Source organism: Hemitrygon akajei, chromosome 25, assembly GCF_048418815.1.
Source record: "Hemitrygon akajei chromosome 25, sHemAka1.3, whole genome shotgun sequence".
NCBI lineage: Eukaryota > Metazoa > Chordata > Chondrichthyes > Myliobatiformes > Dasyatidae > Hemitrygon > Hemitrygon akajei.
The window spans coordinates 43,459,995-43,479,500 of record NC_133148.1 but is presented as its reverse complement, the minus strand read 5'-3'; the positions used below and the strand labels follow the sequence as shown (position 1 = coordinate 43,479,500).

Genomic DNA, 19,506 nt, shown 5'->3' with positions numbered 1-19,506 from the left:
CTGCAAACTGCCATTTTAACACTCCACGTGTTGTTATTCCACCCGTCTCTCACTGAGAAGTTTGTGCAGATGATCAGTTTAAGACGGCATTTCACAGAATGTGCTGGAGGACCTGTGGGGGAAATGTCACAGTGGATACTGTTAGCCAGCTCCTTGAGGAGCCTATTGAGGCTTTCTTCTTGTCTCAGTCACTTTCAAGGACTCTACAATTCGTTCTCAGTATGATTTATTTACTCATTTATTTAGTTATGTATAATTTGCATAGTTTGTCTTCTTTGCACATTGGATGCTTGTGTGTAGTTTGTCATTGGTTCTATTGTATTTCTCAGTTCTACTGTGAAATGTGAAATCAGCTGGATGTGAATGGCATTTCTTCTTATTGTAGAGAGCTCCGCTTTGCAATGGGACAGTAGCTTCCCCAGGCTGACAGCACCAGAAATCACCAGAGTAGCTGACCATTGTCACTGTAAGATATGGTAACATGCTACTCTGCAATCTCTCATGCTCAGTCTCCTGTGAACACCAAGAGACGTACTTGACCAGCACCCTAAGCACAGGTTTCCAACACGCTTTAGTTCTCTTGACTGACTTGAGTTGATTTCATTCACTTGGCAAACAAAAACAAATAAAACACAGGATTTTTTTGCAATCATGTATTTGTTTAAAAGCCATTCAGCAATAAGGACATAAAACATTTTATTAATCAGGAATTTCTTAGTAATCTCTTCACATTGAAGCGTTACGGACACATTCATTCCTCTGGTTTAGCCTGGCAGCGCAAACATCACACGAAAGGTTGAATCGACGTTCTCAGCCTCTGGCGAAATACCCTCATCCAGCAAGTAAGGGTCTCGGCCCGAAACGTCGACATCGCTTCTCCCTATAGATGCTGCGTTCCACCAGCATTTTGTGTGTGTTGTTGTTAACTAAGCATCTGCTCAGCACCACTAGAGGGCGTGAATGGACCAGGTGTAAAGACAAGTCATTACCCCAGATGTGACACAGGCCAGCTATTAGCTGCAAGGAAATTATCAACTGTGCATCAGGAGTGACTTGCCCTTCAAACCTAAGCTTTGGTACAGGCAGGTGTTCTAACGACCTGTGGTAAGAAGATGATAGAACAATAAACAAACTATTGTAGCCTGGGAACATATATCACATAACAATCTCAATGAAGTACAGGTAACTGGGTGACTGTCAGGAGGAAGGGGGGGAAATACACAGCCAGTACAGAGAACACCTGTGGCCGCTCCCCCCAATAATAACCTTAGATACTCTTGAGGGGGACAATCTACCCCCTCACACTGAGTCTGGTGCTGTGGCTCAGAAGAGCAGAGAGGTGAAGAGGACTGCAGTGTTGATAGGAGATTCCTTAGTCAGAGGAACAGAGATGAGATTCTGTGAGCACAATAGAGGCACCTAGATATAACTATATAACAATTACAGCACGGAAACAGGCCATCTCAGCCCTTCTAGTCCGTGCCGAACGCTTACTCTCACCTAGTCCCACTGACCTGCACTCAGCCCGTAATCCTCCATTCCTGTCCTGTCCATACACCTATCCAATTTTTTTTGTGTCTGTGGTGAGGAAGACAAATGCGATGTTAGCATTCATTTCAAGAGGACTAGAATATAAAAGCAAGGATGTAATGTTGAGACTTTATAAAGCACTGGTGAGGCCTCACTTGGAGTATTGTAAGCAGATTTTGGGCACCTTAGAAAGGATGTACTGCAACTGGTGAATGTTCAAAGGACGTTCACAAAATCAATTCTAGGTTTGAATGGCTTATCGTGAAGTATCTTTGATGGCACTGGGCCTATATTCACTGAATTCAGAAGAATGAGGAGTGACCTCATTGAAACCTATCAAATGGGGAAAGGCCATAATAGAATGGATCAGCCTCAAAATAGAGGAGTGTACATTTAGAATGGAGATAAGGAGGAATTTCCTTAGCCAGTGAGTGGTGAATCTATGGAATTCGTTGCCACTGGCAGCTGTGGAGGCCAAGTCATTGTATATATTTAAAGCAGAGATTGATAGATTATTGATTGGAAATGACATGAAGGCGGGAGACTGGGGCTGAGAGGGAAGATAGATCAGCCATGATGAAATGACGGAGCAGACTTGGTAGGTCACATGGCCTAATTCTGCTCCTAAATCTTCTGCTCTTATTAGACAGCAGGTCAGGCAGCAGCTGTGGAGGGAAATGTCCAGCTCATTTTCCACGCTTCATCTAGTTTGAAAGATGAGATGTAGTATAGAAAAGTCTAAAGGGGTGAAGGGAAGGGGTAAGTGGATCAACAATCATCAGTATCTGGTTATGTACAGTCTCACTAATGTAATTTTGTCACGAGTGGACCTTGGAAGGTGTGCAAATTACAATTGTTCGTTCCCATAAAAGTTCTCGCTCCCGTGAAATGGAGTAAAAAGTTGGTAAATGTGTCTTGGGGAGATAGAGAAGGTATAAATGGCTAAAACTATTTGACTAACTTGTCCCAAAAACCAGAAAATACCTGGTGATCAGGAGGATCATCTGTGTTACGTTAATCTACTATTCTATCTTCACTGGATTAGGATGACAAAATTCACGGCCTCTTTTCTCCAAAATACTTTGGTGGGATAATCCTCAGATGGAAGATTATCAAGGAAAGAGGAAAACACAGGAATGGCCACCCCTAAGGGTATCAAGTCTGCACTCACACCATGCTCTGTATCATCACAGGATTAATGTATAGGTTGTTTCATCCTATTTCTCTACCTACCAAACTACACTAGTACATTGTAAACATCAGCCAAAACCATGGTAATGGGGATCAATGTCATTGGTTAACATGCACAAAATGCTGGTGGAACACAGCAGGCTAAGCAGCATCTATAAGGAGAAGCACTGTCGACATTTCGGGCCAAGACCCTTCGTCAGGAAGGGTTTTTGTCATTGGTTGATGGATTCATGTAAATGAGAGGTTGACCTTCACTGCACTTAACAAGATGGCCTCCTTTTGTGTAATAGATGACTGTGCATAGGGTGTATGCCAAGAAAAGTAAGGAGATTAAACTTCATTGCCACAGATGGCTACAGAGGCCAAGTCACACTTGAATTCATGTATTTCCTGTAAGGTGACCAAAACTGTCTGTAGTTCTTTAGCTGCTTAACTAGTTATTATTTCAAGATGTGGATGCCAGATTTTCATATCTCACCCCTTGCCAATACAGGCATGTATCTCTTTTGGTCCCCTGGACCAAGTCTTTGGGTACACTTAAAGTGGAGTCTGATAAGTTCTTGATTAGTAAGAGCGTTAAAGATTACAGGGAGAAGGCAGGAGAATAAGTTGAGAGGAATAATAGAGCAGCCATGTTGGAATGGTGGAGCTGACTCGATGGACCGAGCGGCCTAATCCTGATCCTATGTCAAATGGTCTTTTAACTTCCCGTAACGTGTTGCCGTGGCCTATTAGAGGCCAACCAAAGGTGTGCTTTTCCTTGTTAAATGTGTATTTTATGATTGTAAGACTATACTGGACTTCAAGAACTATGGGTACAGCAGGCCCTCCCCATTAGTGAGCTGCATGTTGTTCGGAGTAGCAGGCCAGGGTGTTGTAGGAGTCGGTGGGTGGGTTGGAGAAGCAGTAGTCATCCGGCAGCTTGGAGGAGCCAGACTGGGTTCAGAGGAGCTGACCTGGAGGCAGACCCTGTCACTGCCTACTACTCGAAATTGGTGGACAAAGGCAGCATGCAGAGTAACCATGAGTGACTGTCTTGGATATTTCTCTTGCAATCGTAAAGCCCTGTTGGTGATTGCTATTGTAAGATGCTACAGACCTGGCAAGGCAGTAGTATGGGCTCGGTTGTCACGAGGACTAGGCCTGAAGCCGTGGGCTTGCCTGCTGCTGCAGTCTAGGTGAGACTGGAGGTGGTATAGAGAGGCATTTGGTTGAGGGATGGCCTCTAATGTTGGTGCTGCTCTCCAGTGTTCAATCAGTGGGATGATTTGCTTCTTTGAAGCAAATTTGAGATGGTTGAAGAAATATGGTGTGGGCCGCCAAATTCCAAGAACTTTCTACAGGGGCACAATTGAGAGCATCCTGACTGGCTGCATCACTGCCTGGTAAGCAAATTGTACTTCTCTCAATCGCAGGACTCTGCGGAGAGTGGTGTGGACAGCCCAGTGCATCTGTAAATGTGAACGTCCCACTTTCAGAATATTTACAAAGACAGGTGTGTAAAATGGGCCCAAAGGATCATTGGGGACCCAAATCACCCCAACCACAAACTGTTCCAGCTACTAACATTCTGGAAATGATACTACAGCATAAAAGCCAGGACCAGCAGGCTCTGGGACAGCTTCTTCCACCAGGCCATCAGACTGATTAATTCACCCTTACACAACTGTATTTCTATGTTATATTGACTGTCCTGTTGTACATACTATTTACTATAAATTACTATAAATTGCACATTGCACATTTAGACAGAGACATAATGTAAAAATTTTTACTCCTAATGTATATGAAGGATGTAAGTAAAAAAGACAATTCAATTCAATTCTATTCTAGACCCTGTCGTGTGTTCCAATCCCTGTGCATGTTCCTCAAGTCCCTGTCGTGTTCCTCAAGGCCCTGTCGTGTTCCTCAAGGCCCTGTCCTGTTCCTCAAGGCCCTGACATGTTCCTCAAGTCCCTGTCATGTTCCTCAAGGCCCTGTCATGTTCCTCAAGGCCCTGTCATGTTCCTCAAGTCCCTGCCGTGTTCCTCAAGGCCCTGTCGTGTTTTCCAAATCATGTCCATGTTCCTCAAAGCCCTGTTGTGCTTTGCAAACCTTGTTCATGTTCCTCGAGGCGTCACTAAGAGAAAGGCTTCACCAACCCTCACCATGGAGGTGGTGAGAGTGGAGATTCGCATTGTATTGTCTGTATTCCTTCTAGACAACGCACATCATTGCCCGGTGCCAGTAGTTGATTGGCAGCCATTCAAGTTATTCCAAGCAGCAGGAAAGCAGGGGGAGGGGGAAGAGGGGAAGTGGAGGAGTGGCAAAAGGAAAAGGGTGGGTGGCAAGAGGGGAAAGGCAAGGGGCAAGAGGAGAAGGGGGATTAGAAAAAGGGAAAGTATGAGGGGAAGAGGAGAAAGGGTAGTGGGAAGGGGGAAAGGGGTTGCGAACAGGGGAAGGCAGGATGGGAAGAGGGTAAAGCGGGATGAGAACAGGGGAAAGGGGTGGGAACTAGGGAAAGGTTTGTGGGAAGTGTGGAATGGAATAAGAAGTGGGAAAAGATGTGAACTAAAAGAGACAGGTCAAGACAAAACAAAGAAATAACACCAATTGTGGCAGAAGAGAACAAGAGGTACTTTTACAAAATCTAAACAAACACTAACCGGATTAGTCACTGGGGAGATGTACCCTGTAGAGAATTTTTTAAAAATGTTAGTACTTCTTTCCTGGATTACATTTGGCATACCGCTCCAACAAACCCACAATATCCAGATACCATCACCAGGAAGCAGAGGGATGCAATGAGAGATTCTTTGTGTCCTCTCTAGGCACAGGCAAGATCCTGGAAGAATGGCATGTGGCTAATATTGTATCTTTGTTTAAGAAAGGAAAATGGAAAAATCCTAGAAACTATAGACAGGTGAGTCTCATGTCAGTTATATAGAAATTGCTGAAGAAAATTCTTCAGGATAGGGTATACGAACATTTGGAAACCCATGGCCTAATGATAGAGAGCCAGCATGGCTTTGTGTGTGGCAGGTCATGTTGTACAACTTGATTGAGTTTTAAGACAAGGTGGCAAGAAAGATTGATGAGGGTAGGATAGTGAATATTGTCCACATGGATTTTAGGAAGGCATTTGAGAAAGTCCCTCATGGGAGGCTAATCCAAAAGATTAAGATCTTAGGATCCGTGGCAAATTGGCTGTTTGGATTCAGAACTGGCTTGCACATAGAAGGCAAAGGGTAGTAGTTTAAGAGACTTTTTCAAGTTGTAGGTCTGTAAATCGTGGTTTTCTGCAGGGATCTGAACTAGGGCCTCTGCTGCTTGTGATGTATATAAATGAAAATGTAGATGGGTAGGTTAGTAAAGTTGCAGATGATACCAAGATTGGTGGAGTTATGGATGATGTAGAAGACTGGCAAAGAATACAGCACGATATAGAGCAGTTGTAGATATGGGCTGAGAAATGGCAGATGGAGTTTAACTCAGATAAATGTGAGGTGTTGCAGCTTGGTAGGGTAAATGCAAGGAGACAGTACACTGTTAAGCGAAAGGCCCTGAACAGTGTTGCTGAGCAGACACATTTTGGGATCAAAGTTCATCGCTCCTTGAAAGTGGCCACACAGGCCGATAAGGTGGTTAAGAAGGTTTATGGAATGCTTGCTTTTATTAGTTGAAGCAGTGAGTTCAGAAGTTGAGGTTATGTTGCAATTTTATAAAACCCAGGTTATGCCACACCTGGAGTATCATGTACAGTTCTGGTCACCCCACTATAGGAAGGATGTTGAGCCTTTGGAGAGGGTGCAGAAGAGGTTTACCAGGGAGCTGTCTGGTTTAGAGGGCATGTCCTATCATGAGAGTCTGGATAAACTTGGGTTGCTTTCTCTGAAGTGTCGGAGGCTGAGGGGAGATCTGAGAGAGGTTTACAAGATTATGAGAGGCATCGATAGAGTGAACAGAGGGTATCTGTTTCCCAAGGTTGAAGTGTTTAAGACCAGAGGGCATTCACTGAAGTTGAAGGGGGTAGGTTCAAAGGGGATGTGAGGGGTAAGTGTTTTACTCAGAGTTGTGGATGCCTGGAATGCATTGCCTGGCATGGTGGTAGAGGCAAATACATTACGGGATTTTAAGTGATTTTTGGATAGGCACATGGATATAAGGAAGTTGAGAGATGTAGACATGGTGTAAGTAGGAGGCATCAGTGTTTGGATATAGTTGATCAGTTTTTTAGCTGGTTTGGCACAACATTGTAGGACAGCTTATTCTTGTACTGTATTTGTCTATATCTATTGGAATTTCCACCAAGACACCCAACACCACGGTAAGAGGATAATGTTCCTGAAATCCCATGCAGCTAACGCCCCTACATCCGGCACTTCTGACAGCCCAGGCTTCGCAGTCTACTTGGCACCACACCCTGGACCTGACCCTGACCATCACATCCAATCCTTTCCTACCAGATTTGTAGGTGGAGAGGCAAGTGGACAGGTTACAGAAGGACCTAGATAGATGAGGAGAATAGGCAATAGAGAGATCAGAAGCTTGAGAGGACATAACTCACTCAGGTTATTTATCGAGTATTAAAGGCACTATAGTTATTTGGAACTTTGATTAGCATCCAATTGGCAATTGGGATTGATTTGCAAAAAAACAAATTAAAGTAAGGCAGAGGCAAATGGAGCAGCCATCATCAGAGTGGACAGACATCTCCAGAGTGAAGATTTTTAGCTCTTAAAGGCTTTAAGTCCCTGATGACTACAACTGCAGGAAGTGCATCCAGCTGCAGCTTCTAACAATCTGCAGTAAGGAGTTGGAGCTGGACCTGGATGAACTCCGGATCATTTGGGAGGCTGAGGACATGGTAGACAGGACATATAGAGATGTAGTTAAACCCAGGAAAATGAGTGACAATCAGGAAGGGAAAAGGAGTTAAAGTTCAGAGTAGACCCATGACCAACCCCTCAACAACAGGTGTATCTCTTTGGATTCTGTTGGAGGCAATGACCTAGCAGAGGAAAGTCACAGCAGTCACGTCTCTGTGACTCAGAAGGTAATGGGGGAGAAGAGGCAAGCTGTGGTGATAGGGGATTTGTTAGTTAGGGGATAGGGGATTCATTCGTTAGGGGAATAGAAACAAGGTTCTATGCTCAGAAAAAAAGATTCCCTGGTGCCAGGGTGCAGGACATCTCAGATCGAGTCCTTTGTGTTCTTAAGTGGGAGGATGAAGAGCTAGAGGACGTGGTCCATGTAGGTGCCAATAACATGGGTAGGATGAGTGACAAGGTTCTGCGAACAGAGTGCAGGGAGTAAGGTGCTAAATTAAATGGCAGGATCTCCAGGGTTGTGACCTTGGGATTGTTAACTATGTCACGTGCAAGTGAGGCCAGAAATATAAAGGTTCCGTTCCAGTAAGATGGCAGCGTGTTTGGTTGCAGCAGCCTCCACAGGGTCTACAAGAGGTGCTACTGTCCTATTTAAACCTATTTTTAATGATTGCAAGATCCTGCTGTACATTAAGAATTTAAAGTGGACCTGTACAAAAGAGACAGCTTCTGTGTTCTACAACTCTAAATAAAACTCTGCAGAATCCCCCTGCAGAAACAGGTGGGCTGGGACAGGCAAAAGGCAGGAATTGGGAGAGGCTGAGTGAGGGCCCTGGTGACTGGGTGGAGATACGTCTCTACCAAAGGAGGGCTAAGGTGTTCCTTCCCTCCGCTAGCCTGCAGGTCACCCTTGGGCAAGGTGTAGCAAGGTGGGCTGAGGAAGGCAGAGGATAAGAATTGGAAGAAGCTGAGTGGGAGCCAGGTAGGTAGTGAAATAAAAAAAGGGGAAAATATCTGGCAATGTTAACACACATGTCTACTGACTCTCAAGGCATCTTCCCACCCTGTCATTTGTCATTTTCTTTTCTCAGCCAAAAATGTTGACTGTTATTCCTCTCCATAGATACTTCCTGACCTGCTGAGCTTTCACTAACATTCTGTGTGTGTTACTCTGGATTTCCAGCAACTGCAGAATCTCTTGTGTTTCTGGCAATAATATTTAATGCTGGTGCTCAGGAAGTTGGAGTGTCCTTGGCCAAGTTCTTCCATTGTGACTACAACACTGAGCTGTGATGCCCACATCATTTCAATGAATAATAATAATGATAGGACATCAAGAGAGGCAGATATCTCACCATGGAAAATGAGCTAACCTATTGTCAACAACAAAGAAGAATGCAGCTAACGCTCGGCAGAAGGTATTTTACAGAACAAGGTAAAACAACAACAGGAGGAGGATACGCTGGAGTGACCTAAAACAGAAAGAGAGTCAGTGACAGACTGGTGGAAACCAGGAGCAAAACCCATCACTACAGCAAGCCCTGCTTGCTTTTACATGGTGTCCATCACACAGGCAATTATCAACAATGAAGGGCATGTTGGGGCCAGTCAAAGAGCTCAGCTTTTTCAAGAAAGGGGCAAGAGCTGGTGGGGTTTGGCTGGAGATATCCACACAAGGAGAGCAGAAATCTCAGAGGGTTTAATGAAGATTGGGATGGAGAAGGGCAAGGTGTTTCAAACTAATTTACAGGAGTGGGGATTGCTAGAAAAAAGTGTTCATTCCCACCCCTAAAGATACTGCAGTCTCCTTCAGAACCTTTTCCCTGAAGGACGTTGTGATAAAAATCTGGTTTACCAGACCCCAATTTCATGGGAACTATTAGTGACAGGACCTTGTTCTAAACCTGCATGATATAGTCAACTCCACAGTCGTTATTGTGGGTTTTGAATTTAGGATATTTTGCACAGACCTCTGGGTTACTGGAGTAATAACAGTATTTTTCCTACACAGAGAGTGGTGGGTGTATGGAACACGCTGCCGAGGTTGGTGCTCAAGTCTGATACGTTACAGACATTTAAGAAACTCTTAACAAGCAAGCAGCTGCGTGCTACCTTCATTTGCGTTTTTAAATGTGATGGTTTTCACATGAACATCTCCCCAAATCGACAGGGTGTCCACTCTAATCAGGGGCAGCCTGTGGTTGTAATCCAATAAGTGTTGTCCATTCACAGAAACCTGTGGAAGATAGGAAGGTTACTTACAACATCTCAAATCATAGAGTTGAACAGCATGGAAACAGGCCCTTTGGCCCATTGAGCCCGTGCCGACCATTAACACTGATTATTCTGTAATTGTAACTGAGGCCAATCCTCATACCTGGAAACCATGATTCTGTGTTTTAAACATCAGCTCAAAGTACACCCCGACTTTGATGGGAATCTCCTCTTTCCTCTCTTCACATCCCCAGCTTTCACACTGCAGCGTATTGCAGACCACAGCAGATTGATCATAGCGCATGTTGAAGTGAAAGGCAATATCAGATGTTGGCTTCTCGCTGGAGCCACACATGAAATTCACGGCAAACCTTCAGAACAAAATTCAGACAGTGAGCTTCTTTTGTCTGTAAACCTCCAACAGTCTGTGTCACCGGAGTAGCCAGTGAACCAGTCATGACAGAAACATGGTCTTAACTGAAAGCTATTGTGAAAATTTGAAAGGAATATCTGTGGACTTAAAAATCTTGATGTGCACTATTGCTATTGGCTTATTATTGTCACTTGTTCGAAGTTCAAAATTCTAAGTAAAGTTTTTAATGAAAGTAGATATATGTCACCAGATATATATATATATCTGAGGTTCACTTTCTTGCAAGCAATCTCAAAAAATCCTTAATAGAATAATAACCATAATAAAATCAATGAAAGACTGCACCAACTGGGCATTCAGCCAGTGTGCAAAAGACAAGAAACTGTGCGCACACACACACACACACACACACACACACACACACACACACACAGACACAAATAAATAGATAGATAGATAAGTAAGTAAGTAAGTAAGTAATTAAGTATTGAGAACATGAGATGAAGTGAAGAGTCCTTGAAAGTGAAACACAGACACAATGGTGGAGGATACCACAGTCTATGGGAAAGTGAGTCCATAAGTCCATAAAATGAGTTTGTGTGAAATGAAAGGAAGTCCATCGGTTATGAGAACATCTCAGTGATGTGATGAGTGAAGTTACCCCTCTGGATCAAAAGCCTGATGGCTGAAGGATAATAACTGTTGCTGAACTGATGGCGTGAGTTTGAGGCTGCCGTACCTTCTTCCTGATGGCAGCAGTGAGAAGCGAGCATGGCCTGGCTGGTAGGGGTCCATGATAATGGATGCTGCTTTCCTGTGTTAATGCTCCTTATAGATGTGCTCAATGTGTGTGAGTGTACAGAGGGGGGAGCTTCATCCATGATGGGCTGAGCAGTATCCACTACCTTTTGTAAGATTTTCCGTTCAAGGGCATTGGTGTTTCCATACAGCCAGTCAATGTACTCTCCATGTAGTGGAACACAATGAATAGCTTATCTTGTATACTGTTCATACAGATCAGATCATTACACAATGCATTGAGCTAGAACAAGGCCAAACGATAACGATGCAGACTAAATGATCAAAAGCTACAGAGAAAATCCAAAGCAAGTAAACAATAAAGTGCACAATCTTTACGAGGTAGATTGTCAGATCAAGCATCCACCTTATCATACAAGAGTGAGTTAACAGTGGGATTGAAGCTGTCCTTGAGTCTGGTGGTACATACTTACAGGCTTTTGTATTAAGGTAGATATCTTTCTTATATTTGTGTTGGCGCGTGTCCTAGTGGACAAGGCATCGGACTAGTAACCTGCAGGTCACTGGTTCAAGCCTCAGCTGAGGCAGCGTGTTTGTGTCCTTGAGCAAGGCACTTAACAACACATTGCTCTGCAATGACACCAGTGCCAAGCTGCGTGGGTCCTAGTGCCCTTCCCTTGGACAACATTGGTGGCGTGGAGAGGGGAAGGCCTGCAGCTTGGGCAACTGCCGGTCTCCCATACAACCCTGCCCAGGCCTGCACCCTGGAAACCTTCCAAGGCGCAAATCCATGGTCTCATGAGACTAACGGATGCCTATATAAAAAAAATAAAAATTTCTTATATTTGTAACTTAAAAACTGAGTTGTCTGCTCTCCTAAGGAAGCTCATTGACCTGATACATCAACTTTGTTTCTGTCTCCACAGATGCTGCCAAACCTGATGAGGGTTTTCAGCATTCTCTGTATTTACAGGTTTCCAGCATCTGCAGTGTTTTGATCTCGGCTCAGCACTCAGGTCAGTTTTGATGTTGTGTTTAATAACAAACATCTGGTGGGTCAGGAAGTATAGGGATTGGAATGGATGTAGGAGAAAGCTTAGGAAAGCAAAAGAAAGCTTGCAGATTCCTTAAATCTGAAACATAAACAAACACTCAACAGATTATTCAGCATCTGTGGAGAGGAAAAATAAAGTTAATGTTCCAATCAAATACGGATTGATTGATTGATTGATTCATTCATTTCAAATCAACCTACAATATGTTTTAGAAATTTAATATATTCCAACATATAAAAACCAAATAATGGAGAAAATATGACCAAATGGTGGACCAGACTTGATGGGCTGAATGGACAGATTCTGTTCCTTTGTCTGGCCTGAACTTGTATGGTGTAAAAGCTCATAATTGTTTAAGCCTGGACTGTCAAAGAACTAGATGTCTTACCTCCTTGCATGTTCTGGCACCTGTCCTTGAATTATAATCAGCTTTCCATCTTGAAGTCCATTAACTATACTTCCTCTGAAGGGGATACTCTGAAAGAAGGAATAAATATGCTTAGAATACTCAAAGGACACTCTTGATTCTGTGGTTGTCATGTGAACATTATCCTCCTTCTCAAACATACCATTTCCAAAGTTCCTCCAAAGAACATTTGCAACTGATGGCAATCTCTTTGCCAACAAAACATCCTCAATAAACAACTGGAGAAAAGGGTGGTTGTGACTTCAAAACTTTGGTTACTCATTACCATGAGCAAGTAGATTAAAACAACATTCAATATAAGAATTAGAGAGATGAGGGGGAATTTCTTTAGCCAGAGATTGATGAATCTGTGGAATTCATTAGCACAGACAGCTATGGAGGCCAAATCATTGAGTATATTTGAACCTAGAACAGTACAGCACAAGAACTTGTCATTCTGATATTGTGCCAAACCAGCAGAAAAGCAAATCTAAAACACCCAAACACTAATCGCTTCCTACCTAAACCATGTCCATATCCCTCCATCTTCCTTACATCCATGTGCCTATCTCTTAAAAGCCCCCAATGTATTTGCCTCTACCACTGTGGTGATATCACCTGATTGGAGAACACTGAGCATGCGTGGGGTTTGCCAGAGTGTATCAGCATGTGGCGGGGTTAAGATGTGTTTGTTTATTTCTGTAAACAAAAGTTCTCTAATTCTTCCAGAATATGATTCCTTACTATTAACCCACTGAATGTGAACATAACATGGTGTCAGAAGTGCTTTTGGAAGAGTATTACGAGAGAATTGAGAATCAAAGATAATCGAAAATAAAGAAGAAACAAGTTCAAACGGTAATCGGTGAAATGGAAGGTTTACTACCCCCACAAAAACTGCAGCTGACTGGGAATGTAGCTGAGAATTGGAGGATATCCAAGCAACAGTTTGAGATATATTTACCGGCGATCGGAGTTGACAGAAAAGCGGACAAAACCAAAGCTGCAATCCTGCTCCGTGTAATCGGAAATGACATGGTAGAAGTATACAATAGTTTTGTCTTTGAAGATGGAGATAATTTCAATTTAAAGTCGATAATGGACAGATTTGAACTATTTTGTATACCTAAGCGTAATTTAACCTATGAGCAGTATAAATTCTTCACATGTGCGCAGAGGGCTTCTGAAACAATTGATCAGTGTGTTAAGAATCACTGAGTTAAGAAAGCATAGTAGAACATGTGAGTTTGGATTGCTCACAGACACCCTTATTAAAGATAGACTGGTTTGTGGCATTCGAGATAATGCTCTGAGAGAAAGGCTTCTGTGTGAGCAAGATTTAAATTTTATAACCATATAACCATATAACAATCACAGCACGGAAACAGGCCATTCCGGCCCTCCTAGTCCGTGCGGAACTCTTAATCTCACCTAGTCCCACCTACCCGCACTCAGCCCATAACCCTCCACTCCTTTCCTATCCATATACCTATCCAATTTTACCTTAAATGACACAACTGAACTGGCCTCTACTACTTCTACAGGAAGCTCATTCCACACAGCTATCACTGTGTGATACGGATTGATTGATTGATTGATTCATTCATTTCAAATCAACCTACAATATGTTTTAGAAATTTAATATATTCCAACATATAAAAACCAAATAATGGAGAAAATATGACCAAATGGTGGACCAGACTTGATGGGCTGAATGGACAGATTCTGTTCCTTTGTCTGGCCTGAACTTGTATGGTGTAAAAGCTCATAATTGTTTAAGCCTGGACTGTCAAAGAACTAGATGTCTTACCTCCTTGCATGTTCTGGCACCTGTCCTTGAATTATAATCAGCTTTCCATCTTGAAGTCCATTAACTATACTTCCTCTGAAGGGGATACTCTGAAAGAAGGAATAAATATGCTTAGAATACTCAAAGGACACTCTTGATTCTGTGGTTGTCATGTGAACATTATCCTCCTTCTCAAACATACCATTTCCAAAGTTCCTCCAAAGAACATTTGCAACTGATGGCAATCTCTTTGCCAACAAAACATCCTCAATAAACAACTGGAGAAAAGGGTGGTTGTGACTTCAAAACTTTGGTTACTCATTACCATGAGCAAGTAGATTAAAACAACATTCAATATAAGAATTAGAGAGATGAGGGGGAATTTCTTTAGCCAGAGATTGATGAATCTGTGGAATTCATTAGCACAGACAGCTATGGAGGCCAAATCATTGAGTATATTTGAACCTAGAACAGTACAGCACAAGAACTTGTCATTCTGATATTGTGCCAAACCAGCAGAAAAGCAAATCTAAAACACCCAAACACTAATCGCTTCCTACCTAAACCATGTCCATATCCCTCCATCTTCCTTACATCCATGTGCCTATCTCTTAAAAGCCCCCAATGTATTTGCCTCTACCACTGTGGTGATATCACCTGATTGGAGAACACTGAGCATGCGTGGGGTTTGCCAGAGTGTATCAGCATGTGGCGGGGTTAAGATGTGTTTGTTTATTTCTGTAAACAAAAGTTCTCTAATTCTTCCAGAATATGATTCCTTACTATTAACCCACTGAATGTGAACATAACATGGTGTCAGAAGTGCTTTTGGAAGAGTATTACGAGAGAATTGAGAATCAAAGATAATCGAAAATAAAGAAGAAACAAGTTCAAACGGTAATCGGTGAAATGGAAGGTTTACTACCCCCACAAAAACTGCAGCTGACTGGGAATGTAGCTGAGAATTGGAGGATATCCAAGCAACAGTTTGAGATATATTTACCGGCGATCGGAGTTGACAGAAAAGCGGACAAAACCAAAGCTGCAATCCTGCTCCGTGTAATCGGAAATGACATGGTAGAAGTATACAATAGTTTTGTCTTTGAAGATGGAGATAATTTCAATTTAAAGTCGATAATGGACAGATTTGAACTATTTTGTATACCTAAGCGTAATTTAACCTATGAGCAGTATAAATTCTTCACATGTGCGCAGAGGGCTTCTGAAACAATTGATCAGTGTGTTAAGAATCACTGAGTTAAGAAAGCATAGTAGAACATGTGAGTTTGGATTGCTCACAGACACCCTTATTAAAGATAGACTGGTTTGTGGCATTCGAGATAATGCTCTGAGAGAAAGGCTTCTGTGTGAGCAAGATTTAAATTTTATAACCATATAACCATATAACAATCACAGCACGGAAACAGGCCATTCCGGCCCTCCTAGTCCGTGCGGAACTCTTAATCTCACCTAGTCCCACCTACCCGCACTCAGCCCATAACCCTCCACTCCTTTCCTATCCATATACCTATCCAATTTTACCTTAAATGACACAACTGAACTGGCCTCTACTACTTCTACAGGAAGCTCATTCCACACAGCTATCACTCTCTGAGTAAAGAAATACCCCCTCGTGTTTCCCTTAAACTTTTGCCCCCTAACTCTCAAATCATGTCCTCTCGTTTGAATCTCCCCTACTCTCAATGGAAACAGCCTATTCACGTCAACTCTATCTATCCCTCTCAACATTTTAAATACCTCGATCAAATCCCCCCTCAACCTTCTACGCTCCAATGAATAGAGACCTAACTTGTTCAACCTTTCTCTGTAACTTAAGTGCTGAAACCCAGGTAACATCCTAGTAAATCGTCTCTGCACTCTCTCTAATTTATTGATATCTTTCCTATAATTCGGTGACCAGAACTGTACACAATATTCCAAATTTGGCCTTACCAATGCCTTGTACAATTTTAACATTACATCCCAACTTCTGTACTCAATGCTCTGATTTATAAAGGCCAGCGTTCCAAAAGCCTTCTTCACCACCCTATCTACATGAGACTCCACCTTCAGGGAACTATGTACTGTTATTCCTAGATCTCTCTGTTCCACTGTTTTGAAAAAGCTTTCGTGCTCTGCAAAGATTCTGAGACCGAAATGTCGCAGACTGAAGAGCTTTGTGTTGAAAACTGCAATGTAAACACTGTAAAAAAGTGCGAATTTATCAAGAGGTAAAATAATACATCGACATTTGAAACAAAAGTAATGTGATCGCTGTGCGTGGGAACACCGTCCAAATCAGTGTTTGGCATATGGCAAACTTTGTTGCAACTGTGGTAAGATTAATCATTTTTCACGCTGTTGTAGAAGTAGAAAGAAGGAAAATAAAATGAAACAAGTAATGCAGTGATTGAAAATGAACGTAAGGAATTTTATATAGATGTGCTTTATGAAAATGCTGACATGGAGAATATAAAAGCAGTAGCTGCAGTGTCTGAGACGACCAAACAGGAGGTAATTGACGTGGAAAAGCAATGACAGGAAGAAATTGCTTCAATGCAAGCGATAATGAAAGAGACACTGAGAGAATCACTGTCCAGAGCAAGAACGCTCACAATGGGCACAGTATCAGCAAGAAGTGAAAGCACAATTAACGGAATTGAGAAGTTTTATTGAAATGATGAAGTCTCAGCATAAAAAAGAGATTACACAGTTAATGAATGAATTAGATGAAAAGAAGATTCGTATTTCATTACAAATGGAAGCGGAAGAAATTAGGAAAGATACAGTCCAAACAGAAACAGGGAAGCAGATTGCTGAGGAGGATAGTGTGAACTGCTTACCTGAAATTCCAGATTCTAACCAGGAGACATGTGAGAGTATACCAAAAAGTTTAGTTGAGATACATGAAGAAAAGCTTAAAGCAGAAAAGAAGCAGCACAAGAAGAGTCATGGCACAGATAGCGAAGAGCCAACTTCAGAGTTTCAGTTAGCTGATATAGATTTGTTTATTGGTCAATGTTGTTATTTGTTTTTCTTTTTAAGGAAAAGAAGATGTGATTCTTCAGAGATTTACGTAGCAGATGCAGATGAGACAAAACACGTAAATAATAACAAGGAAACATAAAATCCGTGTGTACCGCTTAGGAGGTCTACTCGTGTTCGTAAACCCACAGAGTGACTGATAGAGACTTGGATGGGTTTGTTTATTTCTGTAAACAAAAGTTCTCTAATTCCTCCAGAAGATGATTCTTTACTGTTAACCCATGGAATGTTTAAATAGAAGTAACAAACCACCATACCAGGCAGCGCACTCCAGGCATCCACAACTCTCTGAGTAAAAAACTTAAACCTTACACCTCCCCTCGAACATATCCCCTCTCACCTTCAATGCATGCTCTCTGGGATTAGACATTATAACCCTGGGAAACAGCTACTCTCTGTCCACTTTCTACATCTCTCATAACCTTGTAAACCTCTATCAGATCTCCTTTCAGCCTCCACCGCTCCAATGTAAACAACCCGAGATTATCCGGTGTCTCATGCCCTCTAAACCAGAAAAAGCGAACTTCTTCTAGAGCCTCTCCGAAGACTCAACATCCTTTCTGTAGTGGGGCAACTTGAACTCTATTTTTAGAAATATATGATCATGCATTTTGGTAAAAGGAACAATAGTGCAGACTATTATCTAAATGGAGAGAAGGTTCAGATATCAGAGATGCAGATGGTCTCAGGAGTCCTCATGCAAGTCTCCCAGAAGGTTAATATATCAGTTGCATCAGTGGTAAAGAAAGCAAATGCTATGTTGGCATTCATTTCAAAGGGAATGGAATATAAAAACTAGGAAATAATGCTGAGCTTTTATAAGATACTAGTCAGGCTGCACTTGGAGTATTGTCAACTGTATTGGGTCCCATAACTCAGAAAGGATGTGTTGTCATTGGAAAGAGTTCAGAGGAGTTTCACGAGGATGATTCCAGGAATGAAAGGGTTGTCATATGAGGAGCGTTTGGCAGCTTTGGGGCTGTATTCACTCGAATGCAGGAGAATCTCATTGAAACCTCCTGAATGTTGAAAGGATGTTTCCTATGGTAGAGGTATCCAAAGCTAGAGGGTACAGCCTCAAAATTGAGGGGTGACTCTTTAAAACAGAGGTAAGGAGGAATTTTTTTAGCCAGAGAGTAGTGAATCTGTGGCGTGCTCTGCCGCAGACTGTGGTGGAGACCATCTCAGTGGGTATATTTAAGGCAGAAGTTGATCGTTTCCTGATCAATCAGGATGTCAAAGGACATGGCGAGAAGGCAGGTATATGGAGTTGAGTGGGATCCACGATCAGCCATGATGGAATGGAGGACTAGACTCGATGGGCTGAATGGTCTAATTCTGCTCCTATGTCTTATGGTCTAATGCTCCAGATGTGGCCTAACTTGAGTTTTATAAAGTTGCATACAACCTCCTAACTTTTGAATTCAGTGCTTGGACAAATAAAAACAGCCATTCCTTAAGCCTTCTTAACCACCTCGTCAACCTGTGTAGCCATCTTCAACATGCTATGAATTTTGATGGCAAGATCTCTCTGCTCTGCAGCACCTTGCCCTTAACAGTGTACTGTCTCCTTGCATTTGCCCTTACTCCCCGAGTCCACTTCACTCCCCCAATCCCTCTCCTTCTCCTTTTCTCTCAGCTTGTCTTACTCTTCCTCACTTTCTCCACTCTTCCCAGCCTGTACGACCCTGTCTCTGTCTCTATCCCTCTGCCTCACCCTTTTGGTTCCTCTAACCCTAAAACCTCATTCTCCCTCCCTCCCAGTCCCTTTCCCTCCTCCAGTCCCTCTCTTGGGGACTCTCTCCCGTTATCTGCAACCTCTCACCAAAAGCTCTTCCCACATTGTCACCACCACCCCCTGATCATTGGCTCAATCCCCCCCCCCCCCCCCGAAACAAGGTCAAGAATGAGAGAAACAAGCAGATATTGTCTGGAAAAACGACAAAATAGTGAAGGAGCGGACGAGGACCCGCTACCGGTCTAATCGGGCGGGTCTTCTGGGTCCTACCGGGTTGTAGATCGGCTGTTGTTCCATCATCTTGCTGGTTCTCAGGTAGCTCTGCTCCGGACACTGGGACAGAAACTGAGTGAGATCCTGAGTTATTGAGATTAGCAAACTAACAGCGAGAAATAAATAGAATGAGACAACCTCTGCGTCAACCCAAAGACGAAAGCCTATTGGTTGCGGTTCATCAAAGTAACACCCACCCAACTGTTCCCAGCCTCACCTCAGTGCTTCAGAAACCACTTACTTTGTGAATATAAACATTTATTGTTCCACGAAAGTAATCAGCTACAAGGCTGATAGTTCTCGTTTATTACCACTTAACCCATTA

At 42.7% G+C, this 19,506-nt stretch overlaps 1 protein-coding gene across 1 annotated transcript; it reads right to left on the bottom strand.

Annotated features, from left to right (window-relative positions):
• Positions 1-646: 646 nt before the first annotated feature.
• On the bottom strand, positions 647-19,282 carry LOC140716278 (galectin-7-like). The gene is made up of 8 exons (XM_073028886.1): positions 19,179-19,282; positions 14,147-14,235; positions 12,500-12,575; positions 12,319-12,407; positions 9,907-10,114; positions 9,642-9,765; positions 1,515-1,578; positions 647-1,099 (listed from the first exon to the last, which is right to left on the bottom strand). Exons 1-7 carry the CDS (start codon positions 19,206-19,208, stop codon positions 1,559-1,561), a joined length of 636 nt encoding a protein of 211 aa, XP_072884987.1. The 5' UTR covers positions 19,209-19,282; the 3' UTR covers positions 647-1,099; positions 1,515-1,558.
• Positions 19,283-19,506: the final 224 nt, after the last annotated feature.

Bases quoted from the DNA above. Each gene is read 5' to 3' on its own strand.
- LOC140716278 (XM_073028886.1), bottom strand. From the start codon at position 19,208: ATGATGGAACAACAGCCGATCTACAACCCG. The intron at 14,236-19,178 runs GTAGGACCCAGA...TCCTTCTTTCAG, and splicing joins AACAGCCGATCTACAACCCG to AGTATCCCCTTCAGAGGAAG. The intron at 1,579-9,641 runs GTAGCACGCAGC...TCCTCACCACAG, and splicing joins ATTTAAAAACGCAAATGAAG to ACACAAAAAAAATTGGATAG.